At 37.9% G+C, this 17,561-nt stretch overlaps 2 protein-coding genes and 1 long non-coding RNA gene across 6 annotated transcripts in view; 1 reads left to right on the top strand and 2 right to left on the bottom strand.

Annotated features, from left to right (window-relative positions):
* Positions 1 to 8,915, bottom strand: part of LOC116690491 (uncharacterized) — a 16,042-nt gene extending 7,127 nt beyond the window's left edge. Inside the window, exon 1 of the long non-coding RNA XR_004332265.1 lies at positions 8,905 to 8,915. This is a non-coding gene — a long non-coding RNA (uncharacterized LOC116690491). The remainder of the gene's footprint in view (positions 1 to 8,904) is intronic.
* Positions 8,916 to 10,317: 1,402 nt separating this feature from the next.
* The window catches only part of dhdds (dehydrodolichyl diphosphate synthase), a 20,555-nt gene continuing 13,311 nt past the window's right edge, over positions 10,318 to 17,561 (bottom strand). Inside the window, exons 2-10 of one of the 4 annotated variants that reach the window (XM_032517469.1) lie at positions 15,642 to 15,648; positions 15,168 to 15,248; positions 14,042 to 14,158; positions 13,797 to 13,939; positions 13,392 to 13,508; positions 13,153 to 13,254; positions 12,736 to 12,850; positions 11,246 to 11,353; positions 10,318 to 11,069 (exon numbers count right to left, since the gene is read on the bottom strand). In XM_032517469.1, coding sequence (XP_032373360.1) covers positions 10,827 to 11,069; positions 11,246 to 11,353; positions 12,736 to 12,850; positions 13,153 to 13,254; positions 13,392 to 13,508; positions 13,797 to 13,939; positions 14,042 to 14,158; positions 15,168 to 15,230 — 1,008 coding nt within the window. In that variant the 5' untranslated portion in view covers positions 15,231 to 15,248; positions 15,642 to 15,648 and the 3' untranslated portion in view covers positions 10,318 to 10,826. The other 3 variants (XM_032517467.1, XM_032517466.1, XM_032517468.1) reach the window with 3 other exon arrangements.
* Positions 17,555 to 17,561, top strand: part of LOC116690459 (protein argonaute-1) — an 11,613-nt gene continuing 11,606 nt past the window's right edge. The window contains exon 1 of the mRNA XM_032517449.1: positions 17,555 to 17,561. This exon is cut by the window's right edge and continues 449 nt beyond it. The gene's annotated coding sequence lies outside the window, so the exon portion shown is untranslated.

Consider the following 17,561-nt stretch of genomic DNA (forward strand, 5'->3'; position numbering starts at 1 on the left):
ATACATTCTGATTTGATAAAGTCAGTCTGTCTTTTACAGGTCCGCCTGTGTCGCTCGCTCAAAGACTAGATAGTGTAGGAGTCCCAAAATGGTGGACGGGCTCAGACACCACACAAATCGTGATGTGACGGCAAGCTACCATGACGTATGTCCTCATTCTCAATAGTTTAGTGTTCAATTCAAAAAGCATTTCTACTTTGGTCAGCGGGAGTGAGACCTTGTGTTCAGAGCCTAGGCTGGCTCCAACAGAAGTTCACACCTCAACTAATCAAAGCACCTTTGATTAGTTAAAGCAGACAGTGTTGAGTCAACGCAAATGTTCTCAGGCAGACTTGTGAGTTGACCGCCTGCTCAGCTTTTGTATATTCCGTTGTTTCCCGTCACCTTGTATAAAACCCTGGCCAGAGAGAATTCTACCGCGTCTTGTGAACTTTCTCCACCGCAGTGAATACATCTCACCTCAACCAGCCACTGATTGGACCCCGGAGAACTTTTTCTTCCACAGTAGCATATCACACCAAGATTATTAATCTTCATGTGTATAAGGATTAAGAATCAAAGTCAGCAGTCTGAATGCAAAAAAAATAAAAAAATAAATACTGAGTCAATGTGTCAGTGTTTAGGAGTGGTTAACTATATGGTTTGGAAGGAGTCCAGGGGAACAGCTGTGAACTGGTCAGGTTTACCTGAGGCCTGACAAAAGCAGGAAGGTTTTTCCCCATGTTGTGACCACGTTTTAAAATACCAGCTGGCTGCAGACGGACGCAGTGACTTACAGATTTTGGCAAAATTACTTCCTACTAATCTCAAATGAAAAAGGTTCTTCATTTTCAGTGAAGAAAGATGGCAGGAAAATTGTCTTTTCTTGTTAATCAGGAGAGGATGTCAAACAGCCAGCACCAGCCCCATAAACATGGGCTGGGTACATTGTGTCCTTAATTACAAACAGCCAATGAAATAGTAGCATTCCTTTCCTCCTTTCTTGGTCCCGCCTTCCCCTGGCCCTTGTCAATCCCGCTCTAGCAGTGGACCTCCTGCGAGTGAGCGTGGACAACAGCTGTGTGGAGGAAGACGGAGGCATCAACAGCACAACTATCGGCAAATTATAAATCTCCAGCTGGGTCAGCTGCTCAGCATTACGTCATTGTCATCAGCATTGTCAACCTGTCTAGTCGTGCAATCGCTCCGCTTCACCATCTGGGCTTCTGCCACATTCATGTACACGGCTGTTGCATGGTTTCTCTGTATCACCAAAGGGTGGTTTCAGCTGAGATTATGTGCACAAGCATTTGTGATGCGAAGTTGTAACTGGCAATTATTGAGTAGAAGCCTAATCGTGCCTGTGAGTTTTGAATATTACAACTTCATCCATCATCACAAAAACAATAGTGTTGCTATACTGCTACAGACAAAAAAAAAAAAAAACTTGAATAGCCTACTTTTAGTCAAGCTTTGAAGACACCAACCAGTTGTGCTGAATACCATAGATTTGTAACAAAATAATTAGGGCTGCAACTAAAGATTTTAATAATTACTTCTTCTGTATTATTTCTACAATTTATTGTTTAGTCTATACAATTTCAGAAAAAACCCCACCAGACCTAAGTTCCCACGGCTCAATGTGACATCTCATTGCTTGCATTTTCCATTATCGACTAATCGTTTCAGCTCTAAAAATACGCAAGACATGTTTTCCATTGTGATGCAGCCAGCCATGTAAAACAGCACCTTGGGGTTAGGTGTTTGGTTAATCACAAGCTTCAGTGTGTGACTGGAACAAACCAATATGGGTGTTTGGTGTCCAAACTGATTTCAGGTCAGAGTTCAAATGATCTTTTCCCTTAGCAGTTGATGTACTAGTGTTACATAGCCTCCATTTTGCCATTTTGGGCCCCATGTGTGGAGCCAACATGGCAGACCCGCAGAAACAAATACCAGATTGAAAAACGAAGCTTTGTCAGATAAAATGAGCCGAATGTCAAGCTTGGTAATTAGCACCAAGTTAAACTATTTGCCCACCTTCAGTTAAAGCCACCCACTAACTGACACATTAGTGTAAATTTATTCCGAAATGGGAAAGTGTCCCAAAAGTACTAATGCCAACCTGTGATTTGCAGATGAAAACAGCTGACCAATCAGCAGTAGTAAAAAATAAAAAAATCAGGAAGGTAAACATTCTTGGCTTAGAAATGCCTTTTATAGTCATTAAAAACAGTCAAAAATCTTCATCCAAACCAGATTGAAAATAAAAATGCAAACAGTCAACTGTATTTTAATGACTCAAAGTACACTGGCTGCCCCTCTGAGAAAAATAAAAACTCTTAATTAAAGAGGAGAGGGGCGGTCTGTTCTGCCAGTACATTACCTTTGTAGGCAATCTTTACTACCCGGGTACAAAATGTACAGATGACATGCCATTAACACAGGGACTCCACGTAAAGGTCAGATAAACACCACCTGACTATACAGACACACTTAATGCAAACAAATCATTTTAGGGTGAGCCAAGCGTCAATGTTTCTTGGATTTAAATATGAAACAATATTTCCAGTTTTTGGGATGCAGTTGCAATCGTCACTGTAAGTCTACAATAAAAATGTTTCCTTATGGACATTTCAAAATCGCAGTATTGGTACCAAATGTACAACCACGCTGCCAAATAAAATAAAAATATAAGCACATTATTCAAGACAACAATCAATCTCCAGCACAATGCCTTAATCTTAATTTGGTCCCAGTTAGCTACAAAAGTACGCTAAAACAACAACAACATATTGTTTCCTTTTGAAAAAGTCGAATAATTCAACTTTTCTTTTCTTATTACTATTCTATTCTTATGGGAAATCTTTTACACACAGCTCTTAATTTTAGGTGTGTGTGCCCTTTAAAAATTCTATATAGTTCCACAAGTCCAATGAGACGGCACTCATTTTGGACCAGAAACGCCTCAGTGCAACAGTTTGGACGTCTGCACTACCTGAAAAAAGTATTCAAGTTTTAAATGAAAAGGTGAGCTAGCAAAGAAGCTGTACATACAATAGGACACCTGTACGTTTTGCCAAACCAGCTGTGGGCGTTTGCTCCTCGTGTGTTACATTTTTTTTTGTTTGTTTACTCATATATCTTTTTGTAAAAGTAGCCTACTGATTGAAAAGTGCTTACCTGCAGCTAAACCGGGTTTAAGGACGGTTCGGGGCTAGTTTAGCCGACGCTGGAGTAGATAGTACAGCGTGTTCAGCATGAGTCTTTATAGTGTATAGGAGGCCCTGACATGTTCTATATGGACGGGGGTGGGACCAAGTCCTGCAGCACACACAAGGCATGTCAATGTGCATGAGAAACGCATTTTCCCCCACGACTGGGAGAAATGGGCCCGTCCACGTCATGTCCCGTCCACGTTATGTCTTTCATCAACGGATTGTTGACACACGCCTACATTTTGTCCTACTCTTCTATAGATTTTTTTTGTCATGTACCATTAAATACCAGCACAAATGTCACGTGCACACTATTAGAAACGTGGCTTAAATTAAATTTAATGATATTGCTTAGCTAATCATTATGAAATGATATGGTACCAAACATGCGTTGTGCATGCTCTAGAAAAGTGAACACATTATAATTGCGGATATACAGAAATGTTTGTTGTCCACATTAGATTTTGGGAACATTCCAGAGTCCATATCTTATTTGCATACGTTGAGATTGAAAGTTCATTCGTAAACAAAAACAATCTTCTAAACGATGTCAGTTTTGTAAATGTTATGGAGCTTTAATATAACATCTTTATTAGCAGGTTGAGTTGTCACAATCAACTTAATGCTAAAATTCCCATTTTTTCTGAACACTTATACAGGTTTCTCATAATTTTCCTAGAGACAGACAATTCTTTTTTTAGATTATTTTGTTTTCCGCCTTTAATGGACAGGACAGCTGGGTGAGAAAGGGGAGAGAGAGAGGAGGAAGACATGCAGAAACTGTCACAGGTCGGACTCGAACCCTTGACCTCTGCGTTGATGCAAAGACGATTCTAACCAAAATCAGATTGATAAACCCTAGTGTGTGGATCAGCATTTTGAGGTCTACACGGTTGCCGGTTCGATTCCCCACTATAAATCTCAAATTGCTCCCTATAGTCAGGCAGGCCTACCTTGCATCAATAGTGTGTGAACAGATGAATGAAAGGCACTTTGGATGAAATTCTTCCTAAACTCATGTTTGTTTACTTTTGGTCATATAATGTATTGAAATAAAAGGTTTATTGAGATATGGATGAGAACCCATCATCATCTTTACCAGAAGCAGAATATTTCAACCACACTGGAAAAAAAAGTGTAAATGCCATAGTCAGATTGTCAAGGTGGCTGTAACACCCTCCATTCGTTTTGGCTGGAGTCATTGGACTTTATGTATTCTTAACCTGAAGAAAATGGTGTCCTCTACACTGAAGCTACACAAAGCCACTGTAAACACACATCAGTTAACTGCTATGTCACTCAGCATGTGGAACAGCTAAAGGGGGAGGACTCCATGTTGGCTTCAAAACAATCTCAACTTTTGAAAAAGATTGTGTGATTGTGCTTCAAAAATACCCCTGTATGATTATCTGTGTCCTTGGTTTCCGTCCGTTTCGTGTAGTTGTAGTTATGTGTTCCTGCAGTTTTTATAACCTAATGGTTGATCTTAATGTCTAGGCTGTGCTGTGTTGCAGCCCCCCTCCCGGCTGGTGTCACCCCTGACATTGCTTCTGGTGTTCTCTTTCCTCTCGGCTTTACCATATGTGAACTTTTCTCCCCTAGTTGAGGAATGCATATGAACCCACTTACAACAGGTTGGGGGGTGGAGTTACAGTCACATTGACAGATAATTTATGCATGGCATTTACATTTTTTTCAGTTTGGTTCAAATATTCTATGTGCTTCTTGAACACACAGCGAATGGAAACATGCAGGTTATTAACGCAGCTCTATGCATTTTGGAAACTCAGATTAGAATAGTTATAGACATCTTCCTTGGCAGATGAGATGTTCAAATTTCCATTTTCTTTTCTGAGCACTTCCAGGATGTCTCATGCATGATGGCTTACGAATGAAAATCTACATTTCTATGAAAACTGGGAAAATTCTGTGTGACGAGGAAGATCTTGGGATTTGATCAAAAGCTACTAAGCTACTAAGTGGCCATTGGTGGTGGTGTTGATGATGTTTTGTCAACAGCTAGTGTTTCCTAAGTTTATAAAATATAGTTTAAAACCCAACTAGAATAAAGAAACACATAATACCAAATTTTCTGCAACTTTATTAACAAAACCAATGCAGTTGAAACAAAAAGAGGGCAATAAATGTATCTACATTAAAAAAAAAACATACATAAATTGTTGGACTTTTAACATTTCTGAGGTTTCAGATAATTAATCAGTTAATGTCTTAGCTGTCAAACAATCTTTAACAAAGATTCGATAATTCCTTTCCTGCATTGTACTTTCCCATACCTCATACTTGCATTATTGTCACTGCTAATTCTAAGATGTTAACCACGCCAATAGCCGTTGAACAGCAGCACCCAGTTTGAAAACAAGACGCATCATATTTGACCCACTTTCACAGGCGGTTCAAGTCAGAAGAAAGGGCGACCCCCGCTGGAGAGTATCCGATTAGTGGAGAAGTGTGCAGTGATGCGACACTGCCCTCCACTGGGGCTGCAGAGCAAAGACACCGAGAGCTCTCAGCGAAGCACTGCCCATTATTTAAGTCGTCACACCTGACTATATATATATTTCAAATTTGTGCAACTTTATGAATCCAGACCACTATTTCATACTGTACTTGAGCAATACCCTTCATCTGTTGGCACATGCAGGACAAACATTAGGATTAATACCCTACAGCACCTGAACTACAATATGAAAATTATACTTGAAGAAACAGTAGCCTACATTCAGTTGCAGTACTGCAGATATAACAAAGTAATATTTCAAATGCAAGAACTCTACTCTTACCCATAATGGATTTGCTTAAGGATTTATGTAATATCCAAAAACATTCAAGCTTTAAATCAACAAGCTTTCAGTTTACATTTATAGGCATTCTTAAAAAAAAAAAAACTCAAGATAAAAATGTTTAATATATCAACAGATCAAGCAGGTTTAAGAGAAATATCTTATAATAGATGTCCTGCAATTAGATTGGGGATTAGTGGTTTGCCAAATTCTCTGCATGACAGCCTATTGTACCTATTCCACTGGGACGGTCACTGCACGTCTATACCAAACAAGGATTTTCCTATTTCTTAGATAAGGTTTTCATGTCACAAAGTAACGCCAAGAAGACATTTTTATTCAAGAACATTTAGATCAACCATTTAAGTCAGAAAAGCTTCAGTCAGAACACAAACATAACTTAACAGGACTTTTCATCAGATGACAAGGTTCACAAACATGTTTTTGGGATGTATCAATCTTTTGACCTAATAGTATTTTTTATGTTGTATTTTAACTGACTGGAATTCATGTCAACATACAGTGTTTGGAAACATTTGGTAAGCATTTTCTTATTAGTTTAACATTAAAATACAAGGAGATAAAAGGCACAATTCCTATTCTCCATCAAATTTTAACGCTATGCTTTAGCTGCCTCATAATGTTTAAAATTAGATTTATATTCCAACTTGTTGAAACATCTTTTATTCTGCAGTTTAAATTAAAAAAGAAAAGAAAAAAAATTAGATTAGACATAATGAAAATGCCTCCTCTACGAGATATGGACGGTAATTGTTTTTTTTTACTGGATATAAAATTAATACGAATGACAGAACAAACTTTAGTTACATCAAGTGCAAGCCCAAACCAAACCTATAAATGACATTTGTAATATAAAACTTGGTAAAAAATACTTATTTAAAACTGTACAATCACCAAGTACACAGAGTGAGCACATCAACCGTTATTCATTTGGCTTCAGTGGCTTCGGCCTTCGGCTCCTGCGGACAGAAGGTAAGAAAGCAGCATGTTATAGGCATCGTACTAGGATTTCCTCCATTTCATCTTATTTAGGATATTGCATGAGGCCTGCAAGTTTCATTTTTAAAAGTTATTGAATTTGATAGTCTATACAGGGCTTAACGTTAATATATTTTCTTCTGACGGCTCGGGCAGATGGGTCAGAAATCAGCTTTCCCCAAGTCAATTTTTACTTGGCATCGGAACATTGTTTCATTTATTAGGTTACCAAATAACAAGATCAAAGTTAACTGTCAAATTGAATCTTAATTTTTTAAGTTAATGAGCACACAAAGAAATGTAGGAGCACAGTTACATGACAAAAGAAAATGTTTAAGTAAAATATCTTTAATATTTATATTATTAGCTTATCACAGTGTGTTGTTAAATTGTTTACATGAATTATTTGTTAAACAGCACAAATTAACTGCAATTAAAAAAAAAGGTATATGTTGTGTAAGCTCAAACAAACAAAAAAACAAACCTCAGCCTTGTTGTTCCCATTTTCAGCTGCTTTGGCCTTCTTCGCTTTGGGTGCCTTCTACAAAAACAACATGATAATGTATTACCAACACGTTTACAGCTCTACAGCTAGAATACAATAATCACGTGTCAGAATAATGAAAAAAATCAAGTGTACCCAAACATCTAAATGTTACTAGGCCCATCCTAATTCCCCTTCAAAGAACTAAAAGCAATGTCCCAGTTTTACATCCGACATACAGCATACAGATGTTCTGTTGAGGTCAGCTAGTGTTTATCAGTTTCATACTTTTGGAGCAGGTTTTTTCTTTATTGGCTCCGCCGCAGGTTTATGTCTCTGCAAAACAAGAAAAACATTGTGAATATTATGGAACAGTGGACTACACAGAAGAGCATGGGCTACAGTGGGAAAAATGGCTGGTGACACCGAGCGTGTTAGTTAGTAGTTTAGTGACCATCTCTCAATAATATAATCCATCGGTTTGATATTGTAAAAAGAAAAATCGATTTTGATATAGAATGTAGCATGTTTGTGCAAAGCAAATAGACAGATTATGGGTTTATGCAAATTAAAATGTCAAGGTTAAAGTTAATCCTAAGAGAAAGATGCCGTTAGGAAACCAACAAGAATAATCACAAGTTAAATAGCTTTAACTGGTGATTTCTAAGGAGCTTACCCCAGCCAGCCGCTCGGAACTTCTTGTTCCCTATTGAGATAAGAGGAAGAAAATCTTCAGTAATTACAGTAGATGTACCTAATTTGCCTCCAGGACGATAACTAAACATGATATGAACAGCCCTAAACTAGTGGGTATCCTGTGGCATGTCCTGTCAAAAGTACTGAAAAAACTGAAAACTACTAAATTTCAGGTACAATTAAAATAAAATCAGCAGTTATCAATCTATTGAAAAGATGTACAATATTCTGGCTATAAAAAAAGAACATCAATAGAGAAATATAAAAAAAAAAGTTTTAATTTTTACAAACCGCATTGGATGCAGTGTTCTGAAAGACAAAGAACAGAAAAAAAAGACAATATTAAAATTTGAAAACCAGTACAGTACATGACAACTCAAATAACACGATAATCTTACAATCAGAGTATCAACATGTCTGCACACAGGAGGTTTTACTGGCGGAAATATACGACCAAGACACTAATTAGGAAACGTTCAGACACAAAGAACTTCCCGCGCATATTTGAATTCAAATTTCGTCTATCCTGTCACGATGACACCGTCTTGGCGCCCTGACAGCTTCCTTTGTTTTGTATCAGTGCGCGCCGATAGACAGCTGTCGGGAAATTGATAAGATTACTAACGTTACTTTACTAATCTGCAGCTACCGCCATGTATTAAACGCAGCACACGAAAGCCTGCAGAGGTTGCAAACAAATTTAAATCACTTTAACGCTCAGATTGACTAAAAACGGTCTTTTTTTAAATGTCAAACAAGGTTAGATAATTTGATTAACATAATGCATGGAAATTTAACTTAAAATCAAAAAGAAAAAAATGTAAATTTTACCAATACGCACCTACGTTAATTTTTGTATCTTTAAAAAAATGCCAGTCAACTTAGATATTTTAATACCGATGTTGATTAAATTCGAACTGGCTGTCGAAACATTAAACCCGTTTTGAATCAACATGCATGTGCATTAGCGAGCCTGACTTTCCCCATTCAAAACACTGTGGAAAACAAATGCATCCTCCCCTCCCCCAACTTCTTCCTCCAATATTCAAGTTGTGCTTCAACTTATTTTGATTCCTCGACAGCGGCTCACTAGTCGTTAATTTAGTAGCTAGATCACGAGTCATGCATTGATATCGATTTGTCAGATTATGCTAGTTGCACACTTATTATTACGGAGTTTAATGCTATAACCTGTCAAGATCCCCCCCCCCCCACCCAACCTGCGCTGCTCTGCTGCAAAGGAGGGAAAAAAAAGACAGCGCAATGTCAACGGCTGCACTTGTCAAGAGCTTTGGCGCAGGGCGTAGAAATGTCTTTATTTACGTTATCAGTCGTGTTTAACTGATTGGGATACATTTTAAGTTACTACCTCGACTATAAACTTTTATTTTCGAGGGATGAAAGGATCTCCCGCCCAGGGTTCTCTCGTCGGACCGCCATGGCTGCACTGTTAGGGATGATGACGTTCTTCTGATGCAGATATATCAAACACAGCCTGACCTAGAGTTAACAACACGAACCTAACGCACGAAGTTAAAATAAAATAAAATAAAAAAATCTTACCTTCGCTTTGCCCATGTTGTTGATATGAAATGAACAGAAAGCTCACAAAAAATAGATTTTTTTTCCCGGAGAGATAACAGACGCAACGATCAGTCGATGCGTAAAATGGCGAACGTATAATGCAACGAATGCTTTTGTAGTTTATACGCTGAAATATAACAACGAAACCGGTTTAAACCAGTATTGTTTCAATGTCTGCCATTGGATGCAAAACGTCACGTGCCCCCAGGCACCACCCATTTGTTAAAGAGGCAGGAAGCAGCCCGGGTAATGCTAAAAAGCGCCGCAGGGTGGCGATGTAGCGAAGGTTTCTGATCATACAGAATGAGTAGGTCCAGTTCACTGCATTTACTCTAGAAACTAAAGTACTATGAGAAACTAAATACAGTCATTTGGTTTCCCATGAGATGCTACACATCACCAGCATGGGCGTACAAAAGAAATGTTTCTGCTTCGGAAATGTAGACATTACATACCTTTATATTATAAGCCAGACGGTGACAAGAACTTGGAATTGTTCAAAGACCGCCACAATGTTGACATGTTACGTAGGTACAAAGGGCTGAATCGTACATCATTTACTCATATTTTGACATACAGCAATTACTTTATTCTGTTTAAGAAAACTGGTCAAAATCTAGTTATGCCATCAATATCACACCCATAATCACACTCAACAAACACTTTCTTTGAGCCACAACAAAAATGCAAAACAGTACTGACTTGTGTTATTTTGGACGGCTGCTGTGGGAACGTTTCCAAAACACAGGATCCCTGGCTTTTACTCATATAATTTGATCTTCCAATCGGTGGCATGCATTTGAAACACACTTTACACAAATACTTAACTATATCTTGACCAGACATGTATATAGACTTCTTTTTTTTTTAAATCTACAACCATAAATACCAATTATTCTACAGCCCCATAGGGGTAAAATTGCCTTTGTCTTGTTCCAATCAGTAACACCGTGAAACCGTTCCCAGTTACTGTTCCTTCTTCCCGTTTTCCATCGAAACCCTTTGGAGAAGAGGACAGGAGAGGTTTCATCCCCACTTTAACATGGGGTTTTGTTTGGAGGCTTCCTAGGCCAAGATGGCGTCGCTCCATAAGTCATTAAAGAAAGAGTCTCTCTTGTGCTTTAGTGCTTCTAGGAAGTCCTGAATCCGTTCTTCCCTGCAGGTGGTGTAGTGCAGCAGTGCCTCTTGTCTTCTCTGGGCGTCAGCAGGCTTTCCGTTCCCATGATGCTGCAGGTGCTCTGCTACACAGGCCCGGTCCGCCTCTAGCTGCTGTGAGGCCTGTTGCTCTCGATGGACGTCTCTGGCTTTCTAAAACACAACACATATTGAACTTCTAATTAGTCATGTGTAGGTAGAAACTACTTTCTTCATCTAATTACTTACTTGCCACAAGGCCACTGTATTCTGAGATATTCTCATTATTTTGCCAATTCTCCGTGCATACCCTCTCCAACGCCGAGTCTGTGTCTCAATATAGGCCTTACCTGAATGGATTTGTGATTTAATTGATATTGAAGAATGGCATCACACAGGTTCCAGAATGAATACTCTGGCCACAGAACTGACTGAAACACTAGACAGGAGTGGGAAGTCTGCAGAGTAGAAGATACATGAAAATCAATATAAATTGCACAATATGATCAAATCTATTTGGTTAATGCAGTGTTTCATAGGTTGCAACCATAATTTGGTGGATGATAATTTGAGGTTATAGGCATAAAACATGATAAATTATATAAACTAAATCCTTTAAGAAAAATAGCCTGCTTTTTTTTTTTTAAAGAAGTCCTGCAATCTCAACATGTATGACTGCAATCAAAGAGAAATGCAAAAAGAATCCCCTGTATTTGGTTACAGTGTTAAAAGTTAGTGTTTTAATTGGTAAAATCCAATGGTTAGTTCTTATCTTTGATGGCAGCTACATTACAGATAAAGGCAATGACATAAAGATTGTGACTCTACCCAAACTCTCAATTTTTTCGCGTTTTTCACACTATCGTCATGGCTGAGCCAGCAAAAAAAAACAACAGAAATTTAGAAAAGCATTGTCAGAAGAACAGAGAAAAAGGAAACGGCAGATCCGAACCATCAGAACCGAGCAAGAAATCAGACACAAGTAAACACAGTAGCTGCCAAATATCTATTCCGAAGTTGCAGGGGGAGCTCTACAGAGAAACCTGTGAGCAAAAAGCAATACCGCCAAAACTGCTTAGCACCCCTTTAACAGCTACTGTGCCTTCGAATTAGCCATTACTCCTAATCGCCAATGATCCCAAAACAACAGACAACCAAGCCTGGGAATTCATATCTCTAATCTTACTTTAATGTTTCAATGTTTAAAGTGCTCATAGTATGTTCATTTTCCAAAAACACCATATTTTTGTTTTGCTACATATTGCTACAGCTCCTCTTTTCACCCTGTTAAGTCACAAATGCGCAGTAGCTAGGTAAGGACTACTAGCAAGTCAGGAGCAGAGTATGAGGGCGTGCCACGCTAGCAGCTAGGTGAGCATTATAACGTGTGATACAAAGTGACGCACGGTCGTTTCGGAAGTAAAGGCTGGACTACAATAGAGCTGTGAACGGTGTTTTCTGTTGGAGATGGTCAGTCCCTTTGGGGAAGGAGGGGGGACTTTGGGCTTTTCACTTTGTAAACCTATAACATGGACAAAAAAGATATAGAACACAACGACGCCTTTCCTTGGGCAGCCTCCTCACTCTGACATCTCTCCATTTAGTGCATGTATAGGTACTGAGCATGTGTGTGTAATTCTGGCCTGTGTGTGTAATGTGTGTAATAACAGAGTGAAAAAATTTAAATTTCCCCTTGCGGGATCAATAAAGTATACATTATTATTATTAATGGAAAGGGAAAAGCCAAAAAGCATAACATGAGCACTTAAGTGAGCTCTTGCAAGGCAACAACTCTCATATTCATTACTTTTTGCATTCATGCAGTCATTCTCATTCTCACCTGCCAAAGAAGGAAGTCGCTGAGTCTCACCTCTCCAGAGGTGCGGATAAGCAGATCAGGATTGGGAGAATTACTGCTGTACAAACACTCACTTAGCAACGGCTCTGAAACATCACTGAGCACAACAGAACACAAACACAGCTTGTTAGATAAATAGCGCTACAGGTTATCTTTTGATATTCTTACTTACAACTTACTTACAATGTTTATTTCACACATCTTCATTGTATATTAAAACACAATTTCATGAAGTACAATGATCATATACAGGCCGCATGAAATGGGGAACCCCAAATAAGCTACTAAAAGTTTTTCAGAAGGGGCCCAAAAACAAACATGCAACAAATAACATACCAACCAAAAACTCAATTTAACATGGACAAACATTTACAAAAACCTAACACACAATATTTCTACCTTGCTTTGATCAGGCCCTGCTCCACTCCCCAAGCCATTTCTCTGACCGCATTAGTGATTTCATATCTTGATGTGTAGGCAAAGCACACATTCAGGAAACATCTGCAGAACAAGCATTTTTATTATATATGTGGTCATTTATAGAGTATAATAAAAAATTGATTTATATCATACGTGGTGGTAAGTTAAGTCACTAATGAAAGTCATAATGCAGGGATACAAGGTAATAAAACACATACTTATTGTGCGCCTTGGTTGTGAGCACAGCTTTGGCAATCAGTTGCTGAAGGTCGAGTGGCAGCATATTCAAGTCGCCCAGCACCCGGATACACACACCATGCTTCTCCAGATTGTCCCTTGTTAAAAAAAATCAAGAAAAGCATGGAGAAGAACAGGGAGAACAAGAAGAACACTTCATTAAGGCTGCTGAAGCGTGTTTTTCTGTGTTTCCCACCCAGAGATGCACTGATACCTATGTGTAGGCAACACATAGGAATTTCCACAGAGTCATCAGTGAGTATAGTTTCCCCGATGCAGTCTGCCGGCCAATATTAACTTTAAGAAGGCTGTGAATCATATGATGTACAATATTTGATTTGTCCCAACAGCAACGTGAAAAGCTTTTTTAAAACCTTGAAACTCACCGTTCCTCCAACAGCTTTTCAAATTTCTGCCTGGCCAGCTCCATTAGCCCATCCACCTCGTTTTTAGTGCGCTTGAAGTTTTCTATGCTGAAGGCGTAAACTGTAACCTCTTGAATGTTCAGATGCTTACACCAGCGTAATGTCTAGTGTGGAAAAGACAAGGCGTTACACAGACATGAACAACCTTTTTATGCCCAGGTAACACATGTCTGAGAAGAGAAGCTTCAATACAAGAGCAACCTCACCTCCGCCAGCTTGTTGAAGCCCTGCATATGCCCTTCCTGGCGCTCCATGTTTTTTTTACGTGCAAAGCGACGGTTACCATCCATGATGAAGGCCACATGTTTAGGCATGGGTCCAGCCTGGGAGACACAATGCAGATCAAGCGAGTCAAGAGAGATTTGGGTTATACTGACAGATACAGTTATATACAGCTGACATGATTAGTCAATGAACAGAGAAGTAATAAGGCAACAATTGTTATGGCATGCCAAATATCCTCTGGTTCTAGCTTATAAAATATGAAGATTTCCTTGACTTTTAAGTTTCATTCCTGACCTGAGAAATTGTTTTTTGTTTTTAGGTTAAACAAGGTCCACTTACAAGCTTTTTTCAGAGCTTTAACTGGATCTCAAGAGCTTCATCACTGCTTGACGAGTAAGCAACCTCTCTCCGCTAATAGAGGTTGTGAGATGCAGTTGAAAGCTGTGGGAGACGTGATTTTCTTTCTAAATTAATATTTTGGACTTTTTATAAATTAACAAAACAAGTTTTTTTAGACAAAACTTCAGTTCTTGGAAATTGTAATCAGCATTTGCCCCATTTTCAGCCATTTTATAGACAACATAATGTATAGATTAATCAAGAGTATGACCAGCAGATTAACTGAGAATTAAAATAATCCATAGTTGTAGCCCTTTAGTGGTGCTGACTTTTTTATGGAGGAACAAAGTAGGCCTAGTGTATGCCTCGTGTGTACTACCATTACATTCAAATCACAGTGATAAGCATCCATATTTCAAAAAGCTCAAAAATTAGAAAATAACAAGTTTGTTTATCAACACTGCTCTAAAAGTATATCCAGTTCTTTTGGCCATCTGGATGGAGAAATAGTCCATGTGAAGTATGATAAAAATACAGAAATGACATCTCCTTGCTCGTTTTGTATGACACAAGTAAAATATATGGACATTTTATTTTATATGAACACATCTTTCGTCATCTAACTGGTTAAAGATACTGGGAATACTGGGCTGTATGATCCTCTGGGGGTTTCCAAACTGGATTATTCTTTTTCGGGAATAAATTGAGAAGTAGGCCTGCACACAAAGAAGTACATAAGAACATACGAACATGCAGGTTTAGGCTTACCTTCAGGATATTGGCTGAAATCTTTTCGAGCAGGTTTAATTCACCTTCCCTTATCCACGACATGTTCAGGTTTTACACGGTCTAAAAATAAGTCATTAACATGGTTTTAAAAAGGTTTAATAATTGTCAAGCTTGTACACTCCACAGAAAAAAAATGACCAAGTTATTACTTATACAAGAAGATTATGTGACTGTCTTATTAACTAGTCTTTTTTGTATGTAGCTATACTTGTTTTTTACACGTAGGTTGGCTATCGTTAGGCAGTGATTGATTTAACCGTTAACGTTAACTGCAGATTGGCTCACGAGACCTGCCATGAACCTCACTGCTGAGAGGCACTACAAGCACGAACCAAGTCACACCTCGTCCAGTAAACACCTTCTCTTAATGGCAACTGTTTAATTCATTCAAACTATAGAACCGCATGCTGTTCAACTCACAAAATTACTATAATTTGATCACATCTCACAGACCTTCCAACTCACAGCTTTTATGATGACGACCTCTTCCGTATTGGAGTAAAGTGACGTAATCACGTTGTGACGACTTCCTGTCAGACGTTGTAGATTTTCAAATTACGTGTATGAACTGTACGTCCATTCCATAGACAGTATCATATTGGAATATTAACGGTCTATGGTCTATTCCAATGTGCTCAATATTTACTAAAGTAAAAGACACTTAAGTATTTGTATACATTACAAGTGAAAGTCTTGGATTTCAAATCTAACTTAAATTGAAGTACAAAAGTATTATCAGAAAAAGTTGGATAAAAGTAACATTAATCACAATGCATAAAAAATTGAGGTTGGTAAGCCTACTTAATATTTTGCTGGGTGGTTTCAACTATAACAACAAATCATTTTGTATAAGTAAATTTGATGTTATTGTTTTTAATGTGTAGACTATAGTAAGCATCTCTGTGAAGGTAATGTACAATATTCCCATCTGAAATGTATTGAAGTTGAAGTACAAAGTAGCGTACAAATGGAATGCTACTAACACATTTGGATCTATAGTATTTGAGTAATGTACTTGGCTACTAACCACCACAGTCATACTCACATTATAAATACATTACTATAGTTATTTAGCCTACTTTTTTTGTTTAAATACTACAGGATGACTTGTATCATGGCGTTTCGTTAGATAACTAAATAATGTGTGCAGCCTTTAAAATGTAAACATATATGGTGACTCAACGTGTTTTATAAATACATTTAACATGAAGTGAATACTACAAAATGATTACTAGATTATTCGGCAACAATTTTAATAATCAATTTATTTGTCAAACAACACAAAACATTTCTCAGTTCCAACTTCTTAGATAATAGTAAAGCAACGTTTTAGACCAAACAATCGATTAAATCAAGAAAAAATTTAGCTGATTACAGTTTAAAAATTCAGTTAATTATTATATGACGCTATTTCGTTTCTGCTTCTTTTTCCAATAAGTTTATGTGAACAACAGGCTCAGATGGTAGGCCTACATTGACGTTAACATGCACAATATTCCTGTTCTTGCCCTTTTTCCGAAAAAGACAACCTATTCCGACTGACCAGGCCTACATGGCTAATGAAAGTGAATAGTCCGCTAAAATTCCCGTTTACATACAGCCGTGCAAAACAGGATTTTTTTGGTGAACTTGTTCGACCCCACGAACATAACATTCCTCTTTCATTTCTTCAACCACCTCTTGAAAAGTTCGGCATTTCGATGTTTGCGCATATCCAAAAACCTGTTTATATCCAAGTCTTTCATAACGTTTAAAAGTAGATATGTTTCTTACATTTGGAGCATGCATCTCTACCGTAAATATTACGCTGCTGAATTAAAAATGCGTAAAACAACGGAAAGTAGATTTCTTCAATGAAAAACAAAACAAAAAGAAGAATGAAACAACAAAATAAGGAAATAGAAAAGAAAAAAGGAAAATTATATGTGCCAAAAATAATAAATATAAGATACATATCATGTCAATTGCTGCTAACAGGCATGTCCTACAACTGCTAAAAGAGATTTAAATTATCACGCTTTCTAGATTTAAACCTTGAGAGAGGATAATTGACTGATCTTAAATTGTCCTGAATTATTTTACATTTTTTTGTGTTTTTATTTTTCTGTGGTCATTTTTTGTGTAGTTGGGATTACTAACTTCTTGTTTTATACAAGTCTATGGTCTTAAGTGACTTTGGGTCCTTGAAAAACGCTGTACAAATTCAATTTATTATTAAGTGATATTAAGTTTAAGTTCCCACATTTGCATCTCTGCAGTGTAGTTCCGCCTTCAACCTCTGGGGTGTGACAGCAAGTTCATCAACAGTTCCTTTGCACTTTCTAATGGCAAAGAAGAAGTTTCAGATTTTTTTTTTTTGGGGGGGGGGGGGGG

The sequence above is a fragment of the Etheostoma spectabile genome, chromosome 6, assembly GCF_008692095.1.
Source record: "Etheostoma spectabile isolate EspeVRDwgs_2016 chromosome 6, UIUC_Espe_1.0, whole genome shotgun sequence".
NCBI lineage: Eukaryota > Metazoa > Chordata > Actinopteri > Perciformes > Percidae > Etheostoma > Etheostoma spectabile.